Source organism: Fistularia commersonii, chromosome 7 (assembly GCF_037954325.1).
Source record: "Fistularia commersonii isolate RoL2024-O1a breed Wild chromosome 7, RoL_Fcom_v1.0, whole genome shotgun sequence".
NCBI classification, from domain to species: domain Eukaryota; kingdom Metazoa; phylum Chordata; class Actinopteri; order Syngnathiformes; family Fistulariidae; genus Fistularia; species Fistularia commersonii.
Genome location: NC_141290.1, coordinates 5,363,850 through 5,383,258, shown reverse-complemented (window position 1 = coordinate 5,383,258; position 19,409 = coordinate 5,363,850). Strand labels below are relative to the sequence as shown.

Below are 19,409 nucleotides of genomic sequence, written 5' to 3'. Positions count from 1 at the left end.
CTGGCTGATTATTAAAGAGTTGTTATTGAAGTTTTACAAATATACATTTGTTTGCAAAGTGATTTATTCATAATTTGATTTCATTTCATTTGAATACTTATTTTCGAGGTATTGTTTTTAATACAATTCCTTCCCATTTTTTTCTTTTTTCTAATTTCTCATCTCCGACCATTTTTTTTTAAATAAATGTGGCAAAAAATATTTGTCAATTTTCTGACTTGATCAGATTAAAATGTTTCTTATTTTTTAGTTTTTGTTTTTCTCATAAACGGAACTTCCCCTGCGATTTGAAATTGTCATGTAATTCTTCTTCTGACCACCAAGTTGTGCCCTTTCTCACAAATTGTTCATTTTTTTTTGCGATTTTCCAGATGATCATTTTCTATTAGCTTTTTTCTTATTATGCGTCATATAGTATGTTTTCCCAAATCATTCACACTCAATAAATGTGACATTAAAAGTCCAAGATAAAAACAGTAAAAATTAGACACGGCAGAGGTTTTGTTTGGTTACAATAAATCCGGGAGGTCTTAATGTCTTTATAGCAGCATTATTGCACCCGATGAATTTATGACAAAACACGTCGATAGCCACCTTCTGAGTCTTTACCCCTCGTCCTGCGTCCGCCCAGCGCGGCCTCCTATCCTCCACCCGGAGACATTTTACCACCCAGTAGGCAAACAGTCATAGTGGCCATCGCCAGGTAACGGCAGGTCAATCAGCTCTATCGATTAATTCATTAGCTGAGGCGGCGGGGGAAGTTCCCGGTTGTCGGAAGCGAGAGATCGATGGCAGACGGGTCGATTCCCGCCGCCTAGAAAAGGAGGGCCGGCCAAATCCGGTGTGAGGAGAACCTGTGCAGGCCATTCCCGCCAGGTGAGTCCTTACATCTGCGCAGATTCCTCCCAAACCTTCACACAAATTCCTTACCACTTCCATCTGTGGATGAAATTATTATGAATATTTATCTTATTAAAATAAGAAGTGAAGTTTAAATAATTACATTTGTAACTTTTAATTATTAGGGTTTTTCAGGATCTTCGGAGATCTTTTTCTGTTCAGTAATTTTGATTTTATGGATTCTGATAGCATGAACTTTGTTTTTTGTTGGCTCTAGTATTCTTTGTAGATTCTTTTAATAATTTTGTGGTTTTCTTACAGGTATTTTTGTAATTTCTTATTGTGTAACTAATTTCTTGCTGCTCTTTTTGCAGTTTCTTCTTGGTATTACTGTAGATTCCAGCTGTAGTTTCTTGCTAGCATGTCTGTAGGTTCTAGTCAGTATTTCAGAAGTTTCTTGTTTGTAATATTGTAGTTTCTTCCTGTTATTTATTTGTTTCTTGCTAGTATTTCTGTAGTTTCTTTTTTGTATTTCTCTAGTTTCTTCCCAGTATTTCCATATTTCCTTGTTAGTCTTTCTGTAGTTTCTTGCTGGTATTTTTGTGGTTTCTGGTTGGTATTACTGTGGGTTCAAGCTGGTTTTATTGTACTTTCTTGCAAGTTTTTCGTTTGCAAAATGAGAAATACTCCAGTATTTCTGTAGTTTCTAGCTCATCTTCCTGAATTCACTGGAAACTTGTGCGTGTTCTTCACTGATAACGTCTACATTTAAATTTCACTTCAATAATTGACATTTTTAAGCTTTTTTTTCTTTGTAGTTTTATGGCTTGTTAATGTAATTTGATTCTCATAGCTTTTTTCAGATTAATTTGCTGCTGCATGCATCTCATTTCTTCTCATCTGAGGCTAGTTTACATCTGACTCTTGCCTTGCTGGCTCTGGAGTTTCATTTCTATTCCTGTTATTTTGTTGTTTTTTTTTTTTCTTTTTGGATCAAACCTCCAGTTCGGTTTCCTTCCAAACCTCTATCTTCCCACCCACCAGAAAGCTCATCAGCCTCATCGCCATCTGCGCCATGAAGCCGTCCGTCAGCGTGCGTCAGACCTTCCTTCTATCCGCCCTCCTCACCCTTACCGCATCACTTCCTGTCAGGTGACCACCCCCTCCCCCTCGTCCCCGGGTCTCTCGCATAACCTCCCCTCGTGTCGTTTTATTTAAAATAACCAGTGTCTTGCTGTCACATGACCTCAGGGATGAAGCTGAGATGGACGGTTTCCTGCATGGGATGAGGCACCTGAATGCACCGTCGTCTCTGTCGGGTTTGGACGAGATGCTGCAGGCGGCTGGACTCGGGTCAGTACAAGTCATATTCCAATATCACGGATAACATCTGCAACAATCACTGAAACACAGCTGTGTGGAAAAAGACTATTTATGATGTTATATTGTATATTCCTGGTTGGTTTTCGTGCTGATGATGGGTTGCGTTTATGTTCCAGAAAGGTAGAGCGCCGCCGGCAGCTGGGCGACATTGAGTTCTCCAACAGATACGCCGAGTTCCTGCGATCCAAGGCCAAACACAGCTCCATGTGTGCCCTCCTGCACCGCTTGCAGGGCGTCAGGAGGAGGTGAAACACACACACACACACACACATACATACACACACGGAAGTTCCTTTTAAGCATTTTTCAAACAGGCCTTCTGCCTCGACTGGTTGGTCTAGAACAGGGGTCGGTAACCTTTAACACCCAAAGAGCCATTCGGACCCGGTTTCCATGGAAAAGAAAACGCTGGGAGCCGCAAATAATTTTTGACATCTAAAATAAAGGTAACACTGTATATATTGTTTTTTATTACCTTTACACTTTGTATCAACAAGTGTGTAGTGTGTTGCTTATGAAATCCATAAAGTGCTACAGAGAAAATTTGATTTTATTTATGGAATGAACACATTTTGAACATTTTGAGCTTTGGGCTTTCAGAGCATGTAGCGTAGCCTTGAGCTTATTTTAAAAATAAATTGGGAAAAAATCACTGTGTCAGTAAACAATGAAAAATAAATAGTTGGAAAATATCTTCATCAATATTTATTTTACCTGGTTAATGGGACTTCTGCTCCTGAACTTCTGCGCACAACCTCTGCAAATCAGGACTACAGGACTGTCTCAGAAAATTAGAATATTGTGATAAAGTTCTTTATCTTTTGTAATGTAATTACAAAAACAAAAATGTCATATATTCTGGATTCATTACAAATCAACTGAAATATTGCAACCCTTTTATCATTTTAATATTGCTGATTATGGCTTTCGTCTTAAGAAAACTCAAAAATCCTATCTCAAAATACTAGAACATCATGAAAAAGTATTTTTTGTTTTTTTAAGTGCATTACAGAAGATAAAGAACTTTATCACAATATTCTAATTTTCTGAGACAGTCCTGTATACTGGCTGGAGGGTATACTGGCTTCAGTGAGTATGACGTTTATTTTGAGCGGTGAAAATAATAAATAGAATTTCATTTTAATATTTCAAGATCACAATAATCTTCCAACTTAGAACTAAAATTAAAAAAAGGAACTAACACAAATAAAATACACTTCAGTTAAATATTATATAGTTTATTTTCCCAAGCCACTCTGAGCCGCAGTGTAAGGATGAAAGAGCCCCATGCCGCGAGTTGCCGACCCCCGGTCTAGAAACACAGAGTAGCCAGTAGCACTGCTGTTTCATGCTAATAGTTGACATGATACAATAATAGCTTTAAAAGAAATAAAAAAATAAAAATGGTGGATGCAATTACAACATGGACTTGGGAGAACATATTATGTGAGTGCAGATGGAATAGGAAGTAGAGAGGTGCATCATCCCTAAGCAGAGTAAGCCCATGGCAGCATCATTAGCTGCTAGGCTAACCTAGCGTTAGTATTTAGCTGATATCATAGTTGCGTATGACTTATTGCCAGTAACTTCTTGAGTAATGAGATTTTAAATGATCTGTTTTTGTATTTTCACATCCCTAACAGAAATATTTCCTCTGCTAGTTGTTCATTTTCAAACAATTCTTCATAGTTTTCAGCTAGTTTCTGACTTTTATTACAGTGTTCATTTTCAAGTCCTGCCCCAACAATCCATTGTATTTCTGATTTTTCGATCATCAGTTAATATTATCAGACGATTCCTCGCCTTGTTAGAAATCATTTCCAGCTGACGTCTCCTGTAGATATTGACTGTGGACTCAGTAATATTGAACAACTAACCATATATGTTTGCTTGCAATCTGCACATGCGCAGACACTCTGTAGGCAGGCTCATGTCTATTGGTATGAATTGCTATCATCACCTGTGCCCTGCTCTTCAGTAAAAAAGCTAAGTGCTACTTTGATATCTTCGGTCGTCTTTTACGCAACATACAACATCTCCCTTGTGGCGTCCGCAGCGGGCCGGGCGGTGAGGCAGAGAAACTGAACCTGCTGCTGAAACAGTACATGTGTCCGTCGATCGTGGGCTGGACGTCGGACCTGTAGACGCCCCTCCTGCACCACGTGACCCCTGTACACCTCCTCCTTATTAAAATGTCTCTGAACCGAGTCCAAGCTATTGTTAGGATTTTTATTTTCCTTGACCTCATCTAGCCAATCAGGAAACAGTATAACCCCCCCCCACACACACACACACACACAAAACACTTCACAACAGGGTATAATGTATTTCCAGGGGGTGCAAGAGTGATAAAAGAATCATTGTTCAATTTCAACACACACACACCCACTTGCACAGCCAAAGGTCAAGCACGCACACACACACACACACACACACACACACTATACAACAGGATGTACAACAGCTCTACTACCATTAGGGGGCGCCAAAGTAATAAAATAATCACTATTCAATTTCAACACACACATCCAATTGCACATGCAAATGTCAAACACGCACACGCACACGCACACACACACACACACACACACACTATACAACAGGATATAGTACAGCTTTACCGCCACCAGGGGGCGCCAAAGTGCGCAAGAATGACTATTCAATTTCGACACACATGATCACATGCACAAACACACACACACACACAAATATGTGCGCACGCTACTCAACAGGGAATTGGGTATTTGCACTGCCACCAGGGAGCGCCAATATAATGGAAGAATCAATATTCAATTAGTACAGACACACACACACACACACACACACATATCATACAACAGGGTGTGGGGCAGCTCCACAGCCACTAGAGGGACTAAAAGCAAAACATGTTTCTATTCAAATTCAATAAATGCTCACAATCACATGTACATGGGCACATGCAAGTACACGACAGGCTGTAATGCAGCTTCACGGATACTAGGGGGCCCCAAAAGGAATGCAAGAATCATAATTCAAGTGCACTCATGACAAAAACAGTTAGAAATTAATTTTCCCTTCATTTCCTAATAAATGTCTTAGTTTAATGTTTTTTGTGTTGATATGGTCATTTTGCATTTCATATCAAAATCTGTCACCTGATTTCCTTCAGGTGACAGGGGATGCAAGTAATCTAAGTATGTAAGTAATCGAAGAATATACCTAAACAGCGCCAGCTAAGTATTTGGAATTATTCAACAAACTGCCTGGAGAGGGACGAACACTGGTCTTCAACAACACGCTATTTATGTGTGCGATGTATTTTAAGCGTCTATTTCGTCAAATATCGATGACTGTGTCTCACAGCTCGTGAAAATGCAAATATTTCTTCCGGAATCACAGTCCATCAGATGGAAAACACCCGGGAGGGTGACCAGGATTGAACCTCGGTGCGTGTAGAGCCTCCACACAAAGACGGATCCAGGACGAGGGTTATAACTTCCACAGATCTGACTGGAAATCAAGGCCCTCTGAGCCTGGAGGACAGGTGGAGGGCGCAGGAATCCCAAGGCCCATCTTATCTTACTCAGAGTGTTCAGTACCAGAGTTCCTCTTCTGCAGAACCGCCTTCAGATCTCCAAACCTTTCATCTCGAGGACGCTTAAAGTTAGCTCTAGGCTAGCCCCTTGTTGTGCTGCCTTTTGCTTACTCTGCTGTGATGCACCTTCTTTTGAGGTCCTTTGGGGGCGTGGTTGGATCTACTGCAGCGTCTCGCCGTTGTTATTATTGTATCCTGTCAGCTTTGGACATACTCGCCAAAGGTTTGCTTGGGTTTCTGGGGATCATCCCAAAGAGTTTGGTCTGGACCTGTTCTACACGGAACATGTCACCAGACAACTACATATGAATATAATTGGATTGAACTCAAAGTAGCTTGAGATCCAGTGTGAAAGTCGCTTCTGTCAGCTTTGTGTTTATCAAGTCCAAAGTCATCTCATGCCCTTCTTGCTTCCTCCCTGAGCCACAGGTTGATGGCCTTGCAGTAAAACGTGATGTCTCATGATGATGTATGAATGAGAGGGTGAATGTTGTGCATCTCTATGACGGTCAGTGAAACGGTGCGTGTTTGGATTTCATGATATGACATGCGAATGAGAGCCTGAGTGGCCGAAGTCTTGGCATGATGTGTGAATTAATGAATGAACGGTTTTATGTCAATATATGATGAGAGGGTGAGAAGTTGTACGTCTCCTTGTTATGTGAATGAGTGACAGGTTGTTATGTCTTGATATAATGAGTAAATGAAAGGTCGAATGATCTCTAAATGTGTCCCTGTGATCAAGAGAATGGGAATGAATGAATGATAGAATATTAGATAAATGTTTCTTGCAAGGAAAGAATTTCCAACCAGCGGGCAGCTTCTAGACAGACAGCCTAGAATCCCCCGACTTCAAGCTACTGAGATTTCCTGATGTATAAAAAAGAAAAACAATCAGTTCAGAGTGACTGGTCGTCATGTTTGTCCTGTCGCCGTTGCCAACCATAAAGTTGAGTCATTTGACCGCCTGCGCCGAGACCAAGGTCCGAGATCATCCGCCTTCTGGATGGTTTTTTGACTTTCTGAGAAAAAGGCGCCGTGGGGACCTCAGGCCCGCTGTCGTCTGCAAAATTGTGACTTTAAATCTCCAAAAAAACCTAAAATCCATCTATTAAACAAGTCATTGTGGGAGAAACTCTTAAATATGCTGCCCCTAAACAGGACTGCTGAGCATCTTTTATGGCAGGGGAAAAGTCCACCGTCGCCATAAAGCTAAGCAGATAAGCCGCTGAACGGACAGTGAGGGGACGCCGTAGACATGGACGCCATTCTGCTCGCCGCCAGGATGCCTCTCTGCTTCTTGGTGCTGCTGCTGCTGCTGTCCGGGACGTCCTCCGTGGATCAGAAACGTGAGTCGACAACCCTTCTCCGCCGCCATCGCTACCATTTGACCAGAATCCAAGGAAGCCCCCTGAAAAACCGGACTCGACCCCGGATTTTAGTATCATCAGCAGCTTCATTGAGATTACACTCCAGGAGCTTTTTGTGGAAAGCTCTGGTGCCATTTTGCACATAAACAGAATCCTCCCAAGTTTCTCCCACTTATTTCTATTCAAAGCGCTACATGTCATACTTTGAAAAATCCAAAATTCACTTCCTGGGACTACTTTGAGAGAATTTCTTTGATTCGTGCGTGTGTGTTTGTTTGCAAGTAGCTTGCCGAACAACCCAAATAGTTAAAAAATGGAAAACGCAAGGAAGTAGGAACCGAAAACTCTTCCAGCCCCGTCCCCCCTGGCACTGCTAGAGGGCGCTAGCATGCTAGCACCGATTCATGTCTCCACGTTCTCCGGTTTCCTCCCACAGGCCAAAAACATGCAGGAGGCATTAAGTGGCTAAATTGTGAATAATTGTATGTCTTCTTTTGCGCCGCGCAACTCAACAGTTTGCCAGATCGCCAATCCAACGGTGGAGATACAAGAAGGCAACAAAGTGGGCGTCATCGTGGCGACCATCGATGATCAGCCCAACGTTACGCTGAAGTTTTTACAAAACAGCGGCGACAATTTCATTCTCGAGAAGAACAAGGTGTTAGCGAACAAGGTTTTGGATTACGAGGTGGGATTGACACATATATGTGCACACACGCAGACGGCCAACAAAGAGAAATGAATGTCCATATTTGATTTGTCTGCAGATCAAGGATCGGTATGAGCTGGTCATCGAATGCTCGAGGAGCGAGAATACCAGCACTGTGTGGTTTATTATTGATTTATAGATGCATTCTTTCTCTTTGTTTTTACAGAATATTAATACTGGGTTTTGTGTGTCTGTGTGTGTGTGTGTTTCTATGCAGTTAGTCATTAATGTTAATGTGATCAATATCAACGACAACAAACCAACCTTCTCTAAGAGTACCTTCGCCATCACTATCAATGAGGTGAGTCACATTCAATGAGTTAATTTTTGTTTGTTCCAGTACATACATTTTATCTGTGTTTTTTTTTCCTGCTTTTTTTTGACAATTTCCTCTTTGGTTATGACTTCCTGTGCTACGATTTCTGTCCTGATGAATACGTTTAAAACTCTTTTTTTAAATTAACATGAAATTAAAAAACATTAACATAAAATTCTCCACGTTAATATACATATATTTTAATAATCTACTCATGGACAGTAAACAAAACTTGGCAGAATATTTATATCCTGGTCGGTCAGTCACCTGACCATCATGGCTTCCGGGAGCATGCTAGGCTAGTCGCGGTAGCGCTTATATCATGTGCTGATAGCAGAGTTTTGGGTATCGATTTTGGGGTGGAGGTGATTTAGGGGTTGTGGTTGTGTTTGGGTGCACCATTTCAAACATATGTGAGTTTCTTTTTTATTTTTTATTGCAAAGCTAAACAAAAGTTTTCACCAAGCTAGCTAGCTGAAGACAACTGCATGTCGTTAGCTCAAATAGCCTATTTCAGCTGATGAATAAGGGTGCAGGGGCGTGGGGCAACAACGTATTGACAGTATTTGTATAAGCACATTATTGAATGACTTAAACCTCATTAACATCTGTTTTTATTTTCGCCTGATTTGGCATGCTAATGTCATAGCATTTTTTTAAATAATTCTTTTATCCAGCATTAACATACACTGTTAGCTGGCTAGCTGACTGACAACAGTGACCTGCGGGTAGTTAAATTAGCATAAATAACAAAAAAGTTGTCCTCGTCTTATTAACTTCATTAATTTGTTTTTCCATTTTAGTATTTCTATTTGATATTGTATTAATTATCCTGATATTCTAAAAAAAAATCCATCTGGCTATGTGGTTGACATTAGTGATCTCCGACTAGCTACATTAGCACTATGCTAACTCGTGAAAGTTTCGAACACTGGGTGAATGTGTTATCTATCAAACTAGCTGTTATGGCCCTGATGCACTGGTCTTTTTTCCTCTGTTGAAGCAACCTTTTTACATAGCAATTAAGTATTAACCTGTCTTTTAACTATATCTTTGATCAGGGTAGTGCGCTAATCTAAGATACTTCCTACTAGCTGACATTAGCCACCCTGATGCTTCATTCACATAAGATTATGTAACAAAAGTGGGGCAAACTTTGACTATATAAACAACTGTGTTATTTTTTTCTTGTGACCTGCTCTGTTGAATTTTGTACTTCAGTCAGCATTTTTTTGTTTTAGCTCGCTGGTGAAATATATATATATATATATATATATATATATATATATATATATAAAAAAGCTAAGTTTCATCTGTTAGTTAGCATAACGCATGCTAATTAAACCTGCGACACACCTGCTCGCCCCACAATTTTCGTGTCCTTTACGTAGCCTTTTCCTCAACATATCACAGATGCATTTTCTCTTTTAAAAGAAATAACATACAGCAGCGCTTCTTAATCACCGATATATCAAAATTACATCTTTTTCTTCCAGTTTCTCCCTATTGGTGCAAGTATAGGTTTAATCGAGGCCACTGACGCTGACGATCTTTTGATTCAACACACACTGCAGTCTGACACTGTAAGTCCAATTTGTTTTATTTTTATTGAAATCTCCCTAATGGTTCATTTATAATCACTTCTCTGTACTCCAGTGTTTCAGGGTTTGTTTTTTTCCTGTTTATAACATTTTAACTTTTTTTTTTTTCTTGTCAGGATTACTTTAAACTGAGATCGGCCACCCTCCCAGACATCTTGGTGGCGAAAGTCCTGGACTATGACAAAGTTCAGTCTGTCAAGCTGCTGCTGTACGCTGAGGTGGGTAACAACGACAATTTTATCTTTAACTTGGAGTCACAAGGGATCACTTTTGGTTTTGTTTTTTTTTCAATTTTTTTCCATTGTTATAAATGGATTTATCATCACTTTGTCAAAGCATTTAGATTAACTGCTTCTCTTACATCATGAGTAATGGCTATGCAATCAACTTGTAAGGCATAAATCAAATTTTAAGGAGAATATATCTCCGTAATTTCCGAAAAGTGACTTCAGGCCATGTATTAGATAATGTTAAAATCCCCTTGGGAATTGGTTTTTAATATAAAAGAGAGAATTTAGCAATGGAAGGAAAAAAGCTGAAAAAATAACAAGCTAAGAAAATAAATAAATTAAAAACAAGCTTTTTTTTCATACAAGTATATGAAAACAATATAGGCTTAAAAATGTGCACAAGTTAGTTCAAATGAGCAACAAACAAAAATGACAGAAAATAAAATTCACTCATTTAATTACTTAATTGCTGGTGGTTTCCATTCGCCGCAGGACAAGCCTCTGGTTGCCGGGGACAAGGTCTACACCGCCACTGCCACCGTCATGGTCACCGTCAAAGATGTGGACAACCGTCCGCCGTGGTTCAAGCCCTGCGACCTCTATCAAATGGGGATGGCGACGGTTTGCATTGGGAATGGCTACACCGGCGACGTCGTCTTCAACGAAGTCCAGGTGTCCAACTTCTTCTGAAACCAGTTCCTGCGGCCCACGTCCGTTATAAAACCTGCATTTTTGTTTCCCTTCAAAGTTGGAATGATTTTTTATTTTTAGCAACCTTTTTCAAAAAACATACATTACGTTACAATCATTTAGCAGACGCTTTTATCCAAAGCGACTTACAAAAATTGCAATTCAACAACCGAAGATCCAAAGTACCAGTAAGTCACAACTCTACCAAATAGCCATCTCAAATCCATATACATACCTATAATATAAACATATATTTTTGGTAATTTGATATAAGTTAGTAAATTCTTTTAGCAATCCCATGACAGAATGTGTAAAAGTTCCCAGATGATGTTGAAGGGATTTCTTTTCCTTCTCCGTCGGGACTAATCTTTAAGAAACATCTATAATCTGAAAAGAAAGATCTTTAATCTTAAAGTGCATTTTTTTAAATCGAAGTTTTTTACAGTGAGAGTTTGCCTGGAATATCATTCATGATGCTTTGAATTTTTTCATATAATTTCCTGCCAGTCAGTGACTTATTTTCTTTTTTCTTTTGGTCTGTTTACTTTCGTCATTTTCATGTTTGAGGTTTTGCCATGAATTTTTTTCGTCTTTGTTTTTATAAAACTGAAAATTTTACATTTTATTTAAGGCAACTTATTCGACACTCAGGGATACTGCAAAAGCATATACAAAATGACATTATACAGACTTTTTTCGTTTTTTACTTTTGATTGAATTGTAGTTTCAGGCTAATTTTCTCATCAAATTTTCGCAATTTTAAAAATGTTATGTGGTATTTTTCCAAAAATTCAGGTTCCTTTTTTTAAATCTTTCATTCTGGTTTTCTTGAGTCAAAGATTGTTGAAATGCCTTTTTCATGGAGCTCAACGGAATCTTGAATCTTGTCTGAACCCACTGTGTGTGTGTGTGTGTGTGTGTGTGTGTGTGTGTGTGTGTGTGTGTGTGTGTGTGTGTGTGTGTGTGTGTGTGTGTGTGTGTGTGTGTGTGTGTGTGTGTGTGTGTGTGTGTGTGTGTGTGTGTGTGTGTGTGTGTGTGTGTGTGTGTGTGTGTCACTCCAGCCTGGAATACTACCTCTGGAACCAGGTCCGCTCTACGCTGTTGACGGCGACTCTGGGATCAATGACATGATCGTCTACTCCTTCGTGGGAGGTGAAACCTTCAGATTACCGTTAATCCCTACACTTTGATTCTGGTCTTGTTTTAAAATGATTGACGTCTTGTTAAATTAACATTGTACAAGTGATGAAAACATTTTTTAATTCACCTTTAATTGACCAGAAATGAAGCAAAAATAGGAAAAAAAAAAACTGGACAATACGCTTTAATAAAAATGTATCTTTTAAAAGCTCCTGAAAGTTTACCAGTTCTGGTATTTCTTCACATTGTAATGAAATTATTGGAAATCGAATCAAAAACGTGTGTGAGGATGCAATGATTTTCAAGAATAAATAGTCCCAGTTTAGTCAAAAGTCAGCTATTATTCAGCTGCAAATCAACTAAAGTTCTTTTCAAAATATGTCGAGTCAAATTATATATCTTTAATATGTGAAATGTTTCAAATGTTTCAAATGTTCCTTTTGTTAAAAATAAATAAATGCATATATATATATATATTTGTAAAACATATGTACACATATTTGTGTGTAAAATGCAGTAACACAACCAGAGCTATAATAATACACCTTGTACTGTTGATAACAACAAAAGCATTAATAATGCTAGTAATAATGACAACAATAAATTATCCACAATAATCATTTCCTTAAATAATGAAAAATCAGCCCAAAGGACAACACATTAAACAATACAATAAAATAAAATTAGTTGACTTAGTAAAACATTTATCTGTTGGATAAATAAGTGATGGTGTGTCTGAGCCCGGTCGACGTATTTCCTCCGCAGGAACCAAGAACGATCTCTTCCAGATCGATGCAAACACGGGGAACATCACCATGGTGAAGCCGGCCATCAGCCAGGAAAATATTGTCCTCAAAGTTCTGGTACTGACTAACTTCTCTTGCTTATTTCATCACACTATTTTTCTTGCTGATTTCAATTTTTTTTTTTCCTCCAATTTCATTCGCCTATATTCCCTTTTAATTTTTACTTATTTTTTGATAACCTTTTTTTTTTGTTTTTTTTTCCTTTAACGACTCTCAGTCAGTACCGTCAAAGTCCTCCCTGCTACATTTATGGGGTCTCTTCCTGCTGTTGTTCTGATCATTTTTAAAATTTCTCCCATTTTGATCTTAAATCTTTTGTTTACATTAATTCTAATGTACTTTATCTGCATTTTTGCCTGACAGGGAAAAAATGCTTTTCTGAATTATGTTTTTTTTTTCTCCTCAAATCTGAGTTAATTACTTTCTTTTTTTTCAGCATTCCATTTTATTTTTCATTTCGAACCAGCTTTGTCAAGAGCTTGCAACAAACTTTCCACTAAATTCTACGATTATTTGCAGATGACCTTGTGATCTATACTGAGAGCTAGTTGCAGAACATCCTGATCTAGATGGAGGCCGGTGATTGGCTGTCGTGACCCCTGCGGGAGCCTTAAGGAAAAGAAGATTTTGTTGTTTTTTTATTTAGGATCTCTAACAGGTGGTGTTTTCTCTCCAGGCGACCCAGAAGACGAACCCCGGCCAAGTTGCCACGACTTCCGTCACCATCAGGGTTACGGACAAGAGCAACCACCCTCCCCGCTTCGAGAAGGCAGTCTATGAAGGTTTCATCCACGCTGTGGGTTCCATGGCGACAGACAGCGACGGCAAGCTGCTGAAGATCATTGCAAAGGACAAAGATTACGCCGCCAATGGGGTAAAAGACCCGTTGATCTGAACGTTTTTAAGCAAAATTGCAATTATTCCTATTCTTTTAAAGGTAATTCTTTGCTAGTTTTTCCCTTTTTAGGAAATAATTTCTTTAACTTGCCTCCTTCAGTCTCCTGCTCAGTGTGTGTTGTTTTTATGTGATTTTTAAGGTCATCTCAACTCATTTCTAATTTCATTTTCAAACTTTTAGGCAAATAGATGGCAGTTTTCAAAACTTATCAACTGATTATTATTTCTATTTTTTTTGCAGATCATTTTTTTTCCTTTTTTGGCAGTTCATTGCTGAATTATGGAAGTATTTTTATTTTACTTTATGTGCTAAAGTATGGGTGCCAAATACATCGATAGTAAATGTTAGTAGATGGCAAACATATCAAAGTCTCATACATCAGTTGATGGAGATACAGAACAAGGTCAGAACATTGTCGGTTAACAAACCTTCCTTTTATTATTACAGTTATTTATCTTTTCAATGACTTTTGTGGTAAAACAGCCATTTTCGAGGGTGGTGACCGAGCGAAGAATGATGTTCTGCATCCTGAGCTCTGATTGGCTCGGCTACCGTAGCGTAGCATAGCATGCATTCAGCATCCCGACTTGTCCAATTCACATCATTGACGATGTGCTGTCGCTCTTTGAGTACAGAAGTGTTTATTTATAAAATCTTATATCAAACATTTCTATTAACTTTATAAATATCTATAAATAATAATATTAACAAAATATTAAATATATAATTAAAAAATACATAAAATGTATATGAAAATATTAAATTAAAGCAAAGAAATATTTTGTTGATTCTGGTTTATCACAGCTGGTTCTGGAGTGAAACCCCCTGCGATAAAGGAGCAGCAGCTGGACACGCTAGCCAGTCTGAGAGCTTGCCTTTTTGAAAAACGAGTCACAATGCATGTACAGGCAACTAAAAGCTCCAGTGAGTTAGCCAGCGAGTCAGCCTTTCAAATGATTTCTTCTGAAAAAATGGGAAAACATAATCACTCAGAGCGAGTCGAGTGAGAAACTGAAAACTTACCACTTCCACGCGCAACAGACGGGAGACTTTTGCAATCTACCATTGCTCTTCCCAACATGGGAATTTAAATCTACTCAGTTGATGTGTGAATAAATATATATTCTGCATTTTTAATGTGTTCATATCATTATAACATGGTCATTTGAAAAGTAAAAAAGTGTGGGCATTCACTGGGAAGTTTGTAACTTTTAACAGAATTTCAAGTTGGATTTCAACGGTCTCTGCTTTCTCAGTTGTTTTTTTGGGCGATTTATTTATTTATTTATCTATATATATTTCGTTTTTTTATATTTTTGAAGCGCTCATGTTTGGGTTTTGGTTGAAACAGGGCCTGAATCCCTACCTTACCTACTCCGTGAAGGGCAGCGAGGCTTTCGCGATCTTTAACAACTTCCTGTTCCTGACCTCCGAGCTCACCGCGGGAACCTTCGCCCTGCAGGTGAGTCCAAGCGGCCCCGATGGAGCGACGGGTCGATGGGCGTGTTTGTGACGTCCGCCTGTCCCCCCCCCACCCAGGTGGAAGCCCGTGACACGTCCAGCAAAGAAACAACCACAGCCAACCTCAAAGTGGATGTGACAATAGGTAGGATGGAAACTACAAAATAAATAAATAAATAAAATTAGTAAAAAAATTTTGATTCAATAAAAAAATCCTAAAGGCTTGAGTAAATAAATTATTTGTTTTTTTTTTTCAATTATAAACATTTAGTTTTTTTTTTTTTGTTGATTTATCTGTAATATATCATCACTTTTAATTGAAAATTCAAATTTTTTCAATCACATTTATTTTCATTGATTTGTTCTCTTTCGGGTAATAATTTTTTCCTTTTTCAAGTATCCACATTTCTTTTACCATTTTCCATTATTTGAAATGATTAAAATGATGCTTTGCGATGTTCTCGACAGAACCCGCAGGCGGTCCTGTGGTTGGTCACTTCCGCTGCCAAATTGCAAACACAAAGTCTGATTGGTTGGTTTAGAACGGAGAAAAAAAAGGATGCGCACACTCACACACGTACATGAACACAAACACTCGCAGACACATACATGCACAAGCAATCACACACACACAAGCTGTCATAAAAAGTACACAGGTAATTTTCACATTTTTAGCTCATGTGTAATTTGTAGCTCATTGTTTATTCCTTCTTCAAACTGATTTTAAAATTGATTTTTAAAATAATTTACCTTCATCCTGTTATTATTTGTTTATTCTAATATTTTCTATACTTATATGCTTTATCTGAAGCAGAAGAACATTCAGGTTTTTTTGTTTATTTTCTAATTCTGGTAATTTTTATCAATATTTTTGCTTATAATTTTATTTTCTAATTTCAACCAATTATTTAATGGGAAAGTTTTTTGTCAGGAAAATTAAAGGTAACTGCATAATTTGGGGGTAGGCATTTTAGTTAGGAACAATGTATTTATAAATCATTTTTTGAGTTGGATCTTTTTTATCATATCACAATTTGGCTTTTTTTAAAATATAATTTTCAGTTTCGTGACCACGGCTTCCAATTTTTTATTACCAATTTCTTTCACTTAGCAAAGATAGACCTCTGATATAATAGTAATAATCCTATGTTTAGGTAACCACTCCCCACCCCACACACACACACATTAATTTAAAATAAAACATTTTAGAACCGTCACACGTAATAATCATACAAAAACAAAACAGCAGTGGTCCGAACACAGAGCACTGAGGAACCCCAACAGAGACCTTGGGTAGTTTGGACAGCTTTCCCACGTTTCTGGCCACCACTTCAAGGAGACGGCCAACCGAACAAGCCTACTCAAGTTCCTGATTATTACCTGGAAGAGTGTTGTCGCCATGGAGCTTCAATAAACGCCCCCTGCCCGGCGTCTGCAAGTCCCATTAAAGTTTGCTGCTCTCCTCCCAGGTCTCACCTCCACCACCCTTTTGCCCACGAGCACTGCTGGCATTACATACACGACGCCCGACCGCACCACCACCTTCACCACAGGCACCACAGGCACCGTTACTACCGCTGCCACCACCACCACCGAAGGTACCCAAACCACCGCCGCCCCCAGCACGACCAGTCAAAGTTACAGCACCACCCCAGAAGGTACCACATCTGCCACCGCCACAACCACAGCCTCCACGTCCGCTGAAGACACTAGTCCGTCCACTGCTCCCAGCACCACCGAGGAAAGCCTTGCCTCCACCACTGACTCCAGTAAGTCCACTGGAGGCAGCGTTGCTCCCGTTTGTCCTGTTCTCCGACTAAAGGGAGCCCCAAACCCGACCCCCCAAAACCTCCTCCTGGGCAGGAACACACACAGGGAAGAAATATTTCACGCCCCCACAAACAAAACAAAACAAAACAAAAAACAAAAACTCCCCGAAAGATGCCACAAATTCCCTGTTGAAATTTTTTTAAAAATCCCACATGGATCCCAAGCCATTTCTGACTTTGTGTTGCCGTTAGTGACCAACCACGGACCCGCGCTGGGTTCCCAAAGTCATCCAAACATTTAGTAACTGCATGACAACTTCTGCCTGCAAACGTGTCGGGGTTTGTTTTATTTTTGTACTAATCAATCGGACAGAGGCCCCGACACGGAACCCTGAGGAACCTCACTTACCATTTTTTTTTCTCTCTTTGTATAAATTAATTTGTTATTCTCTCTATCTATTAATATATTTTTCAACATTTATATTATACATTATTTTATCTTTTATTTTATATTATTTATGAACTTTTTTTTTAAATGTATTCATTCACAATAGTTAATCTTTCCGACGCAAGAAATTCTATCCCTTAGAAATGTTTGTAGGGTTTTAGTCTGACCAGGAAGTAGGTTGTTCCCACAGGAGGGGTTCACCAGCATTTACCGGGGTGTTCTCTGTCCTGACAGGTGACGAGGTCATCCCCGTGGGCACCTACAGGTTGGGGGACATGGCGGCGTTGGGCGCCAGCCTCGGCACTCTGCTCTTCCTCAGCCTGGTCGTCATCGCCGTGCTCGCCTTCCACGCTCGGGTGGGAAGAGCAGACTGGAAGAAAGTCCTGGAGGCCGCCGTCTTCCGCAGTTCGGTGAGTTTCGGCCGGAGAAACAACCTCCCAGCAGGGAATCAAATGGAAATGGGTGCAATTTAAAGCAAACGAACCTGTGATGGCACGTTATTACAAAGTCATGATATCATTTTTAAGAAAATTGGATGAAACAATCCAGAGAAAAGAACAGTCAATGTAGAGATTGGCAGAACCTTAGAGCATCCGTGTTACCACAGCTGGGCCCCAGACCCGGCCCCAAGGACGGGATCCAGTTCACTAACGAGGCCTTCCAGAAGGACGACGACGACAGCGGCGGGACGGCGGCTGGCGACGAGCCGCAGAAAACGCTGGCGGAGCTTCTCCGGTCTTCGGCGCAGCTCCGCGGGCTCCCGGACAATGACAACGGCAGCCAGGCGGGCTCTGACATGACGGAGGACGAGAAGGGGGTGAAGCCCATCCTGACCAAAGAGCGCCGCTTCGACGACGGCTACAAGTCGGTGTGGTTCAAGGAGGACATCGACCCCACGGCGGCGGAGGAAGTGGTCATCATCCCCGACGAGAGTGACGAGGACAAGGATGACGAGACGCCGGAAGGGAAGTCGGCGGCGCGCAGCTTTGCAGGGCAGGACTTGGACAGCGGGCTGGGAGTCAAGCTGGAGGAACCGAGCGAAGACTCGGAAAGCGACCAGGACCAGGACCTGTGAGACGCTGCCGCCGCCATCGAACCTGACCCTCCGCTTGCAGAAAGGAAGTTGGAGGTGCCAGCAGAAGTTTTTGATTTTATCGCCCGCTTGCTCCGTGGAACCGGAGCTTGCCCCCTCCTCTGTGGTCAAAGTCTAAAGCTCCGAAGTAAATCTCAGGGGTTGATGAGATGAATTTCTGTTGACTTCATTCAAAATGGAGAAAACATTAAAATGTTTGGTTTGAAAAATTAAGAATTTTTTTTTTTTGCTTTGTGTTAATCTTGTTTTGATATTTCAGTTCATCTTTTCCAGGAACTTGTGTGAATTTTCATCAAATATTTTATTGTTTTATCGATGGATTTGTAAATTGCTAAAATTACATTCTGCATTTTTAATTGTATTGTTCTGCCTGTTTCCCTGTCAAAATAAAAGGTGTGAGAGGACCTTTTATTGAGCTACAGTGGAGTACATCAGGTTTTCCGAGATACAATCCCTACTTCATTTTTTAAAATTTTTTATATGACCCAAGATCCAAGTTACAGCAGAATGAGCGTTTAACATCAATGTGGCTGCCGCTGTCCACAGAGTGGCTTTTAAAAACACTTGGATGTGCTTCCCGCCACCAAGTAGCCCGGCGAAGAACAAGAGCGAGGTGTATCTGTTGTTAAAATGAAGAGATTAAATTAAATAATCTGGTGAATTTAAGCGGATCCACCCTTTTTAAAAACGGAGTAAACCTCATCTCATGAGCTTCCTGTTTGAGAAAAATACAACCTGAAGGAAAAAAGTCAACAGGAATATTTTTCAAAAAAAATTCCCCAATTCTGAAAAATGTCATTCTCAATCCCACTGGGATCTTTTTTTTTAATTATAAAACTTTATAGTCATTGACAGGAAGGTCCAGGTTCTAGTCTGGTGGTCCACTAGGTTCTCTCCATGTTCTCCATCTGTAGTCCAAAAACAGTCAACAAGTTGAGAGATTCGGGTCGGAGCTAATGATCGACGGTCGATGCACTTTGGACACATTAAACTCCTGCATTAATGAGGCGCTGATTCAAGACAGAAACATTTATGGATTTATTAAGACTTGATGGAGGAAAACCTGCCATTGTGCTGAAGT

At 39.8% G+C, this 19,409-nt stretch overlaps 2 protein-coding genes across 3 annotated transcripts; both read left to right on the top strand.

The window, feature by feature from the left end:
• Positions 1-853: 853 nt before the first annotated feature.
• Positions 854-4,407, top strand: LOC147232451 (uncharacterized). The gene is made up of 5 exons (XM_086148774.1): positions 854-876; positions 1,885-1,992; positions 2,092-2,193; positions 2,340-2,468; positions 4,280-4,407. Exons 2-5 carry the CDS (start codon positions 1,916-1,918, stop codon positions 4,365-4,367), a joined length of 396 nt encoding a protein of 131 aa, XP_086004900.1. The 5' UTR covers positions 854-876; positions 1,885-1,915; the 3' UTR covers positions 4,368-4,407.
• A 2,391-nt stretch (positions 4,408-6,798) lies between these two features.
• LOC147232450 (cadherin-related family member 5-like) lies at positions 6,799-18,715 on the top strand. Of its 2 annotated transcripts, XM_086148772.1 has the most exons (15): positions 6,799-7,146; positions 7,683-7,855; positions 7,935-7,991; positions 8,094-8,177; positions 9,689-9,775; positions 9,910-10,011; positions 10,516-10,695; positions 11,775-11,865; positions 12,619-12,716; positions 13,336-13,533; positions 14,909-15,019; positions 15,097-15,163; positions 16,488-16,787; positions 17,470-17,645; positions 17,843-18,715. In XM_086148772.1, exons 1-15 carry the CDS (start codon positions 7,056-7,058, stop codon positions 18,308-18,310), a joined length of 2,283 nt encoding a protein of 760 aa, XP_086004898.1. In that variant the 5' UTR covers positions 6,799-7,055; the 3' UTR covers positions 18,311-18,715. The 2 variants fall into 2 exon arrangements, with proteins under 2 accessions (XP_086004898.1, XP_086004899.1); XM_086148773.1 differs by lacking the exon at positions 16,488-16,787.
• The last annotated feature ends 694 nt before the right edge of the window (positions 18,716-19,409 follow it).

Excerpts from the sequence above, each read along its gene's own strand:
- LOC147232450 (XM_086148772.1), top strand. The coding sequence starts at position 7,056 with ATGGACGCCATTCTGCTCGCCGCCAGGATGCCTCTCTGCTTCTTGGTG. Across the intron at positions 10,696-11,774 it reads TCGTCTTCAACGAAGTCCAG|CCTGGAATACTACCTCTGGA; the intron begins GTGTCCAACTTC and ends GTGTCACTCCAG. Across the intron at positions 12,717-13,335 it reads ATATTGTCCTCAAAGTTCTG|GCGACCCAGAAGACGAACCC; the intron begins GTACTGACTAAC and ends TTTTCTCTCCAG.
- LOC147232451 (XM_086148774.1), top strand. The coding sequence starts at position 1,916 with ATGAAGCCGTCCGTCAGCGTGCGTCAGACCTTCCTTCTATCCGCCCTC. Across the intron at positions 1,993-2,091 it reads ACCGCATCACTTCCTGTCAG|GGATGAAGCTGAGATGGACG; the intron begins GTGACCACCCCC and ends ACATGACCTCAG. Across the intron at positions 2,469-4,279 it reads TTGCAGGGCGTCAGGAGGAG|CGGGCCGGGCGGTGAGGCAG; the intron begins GTGAAACACACA and ends TGGCGTCCGCAG.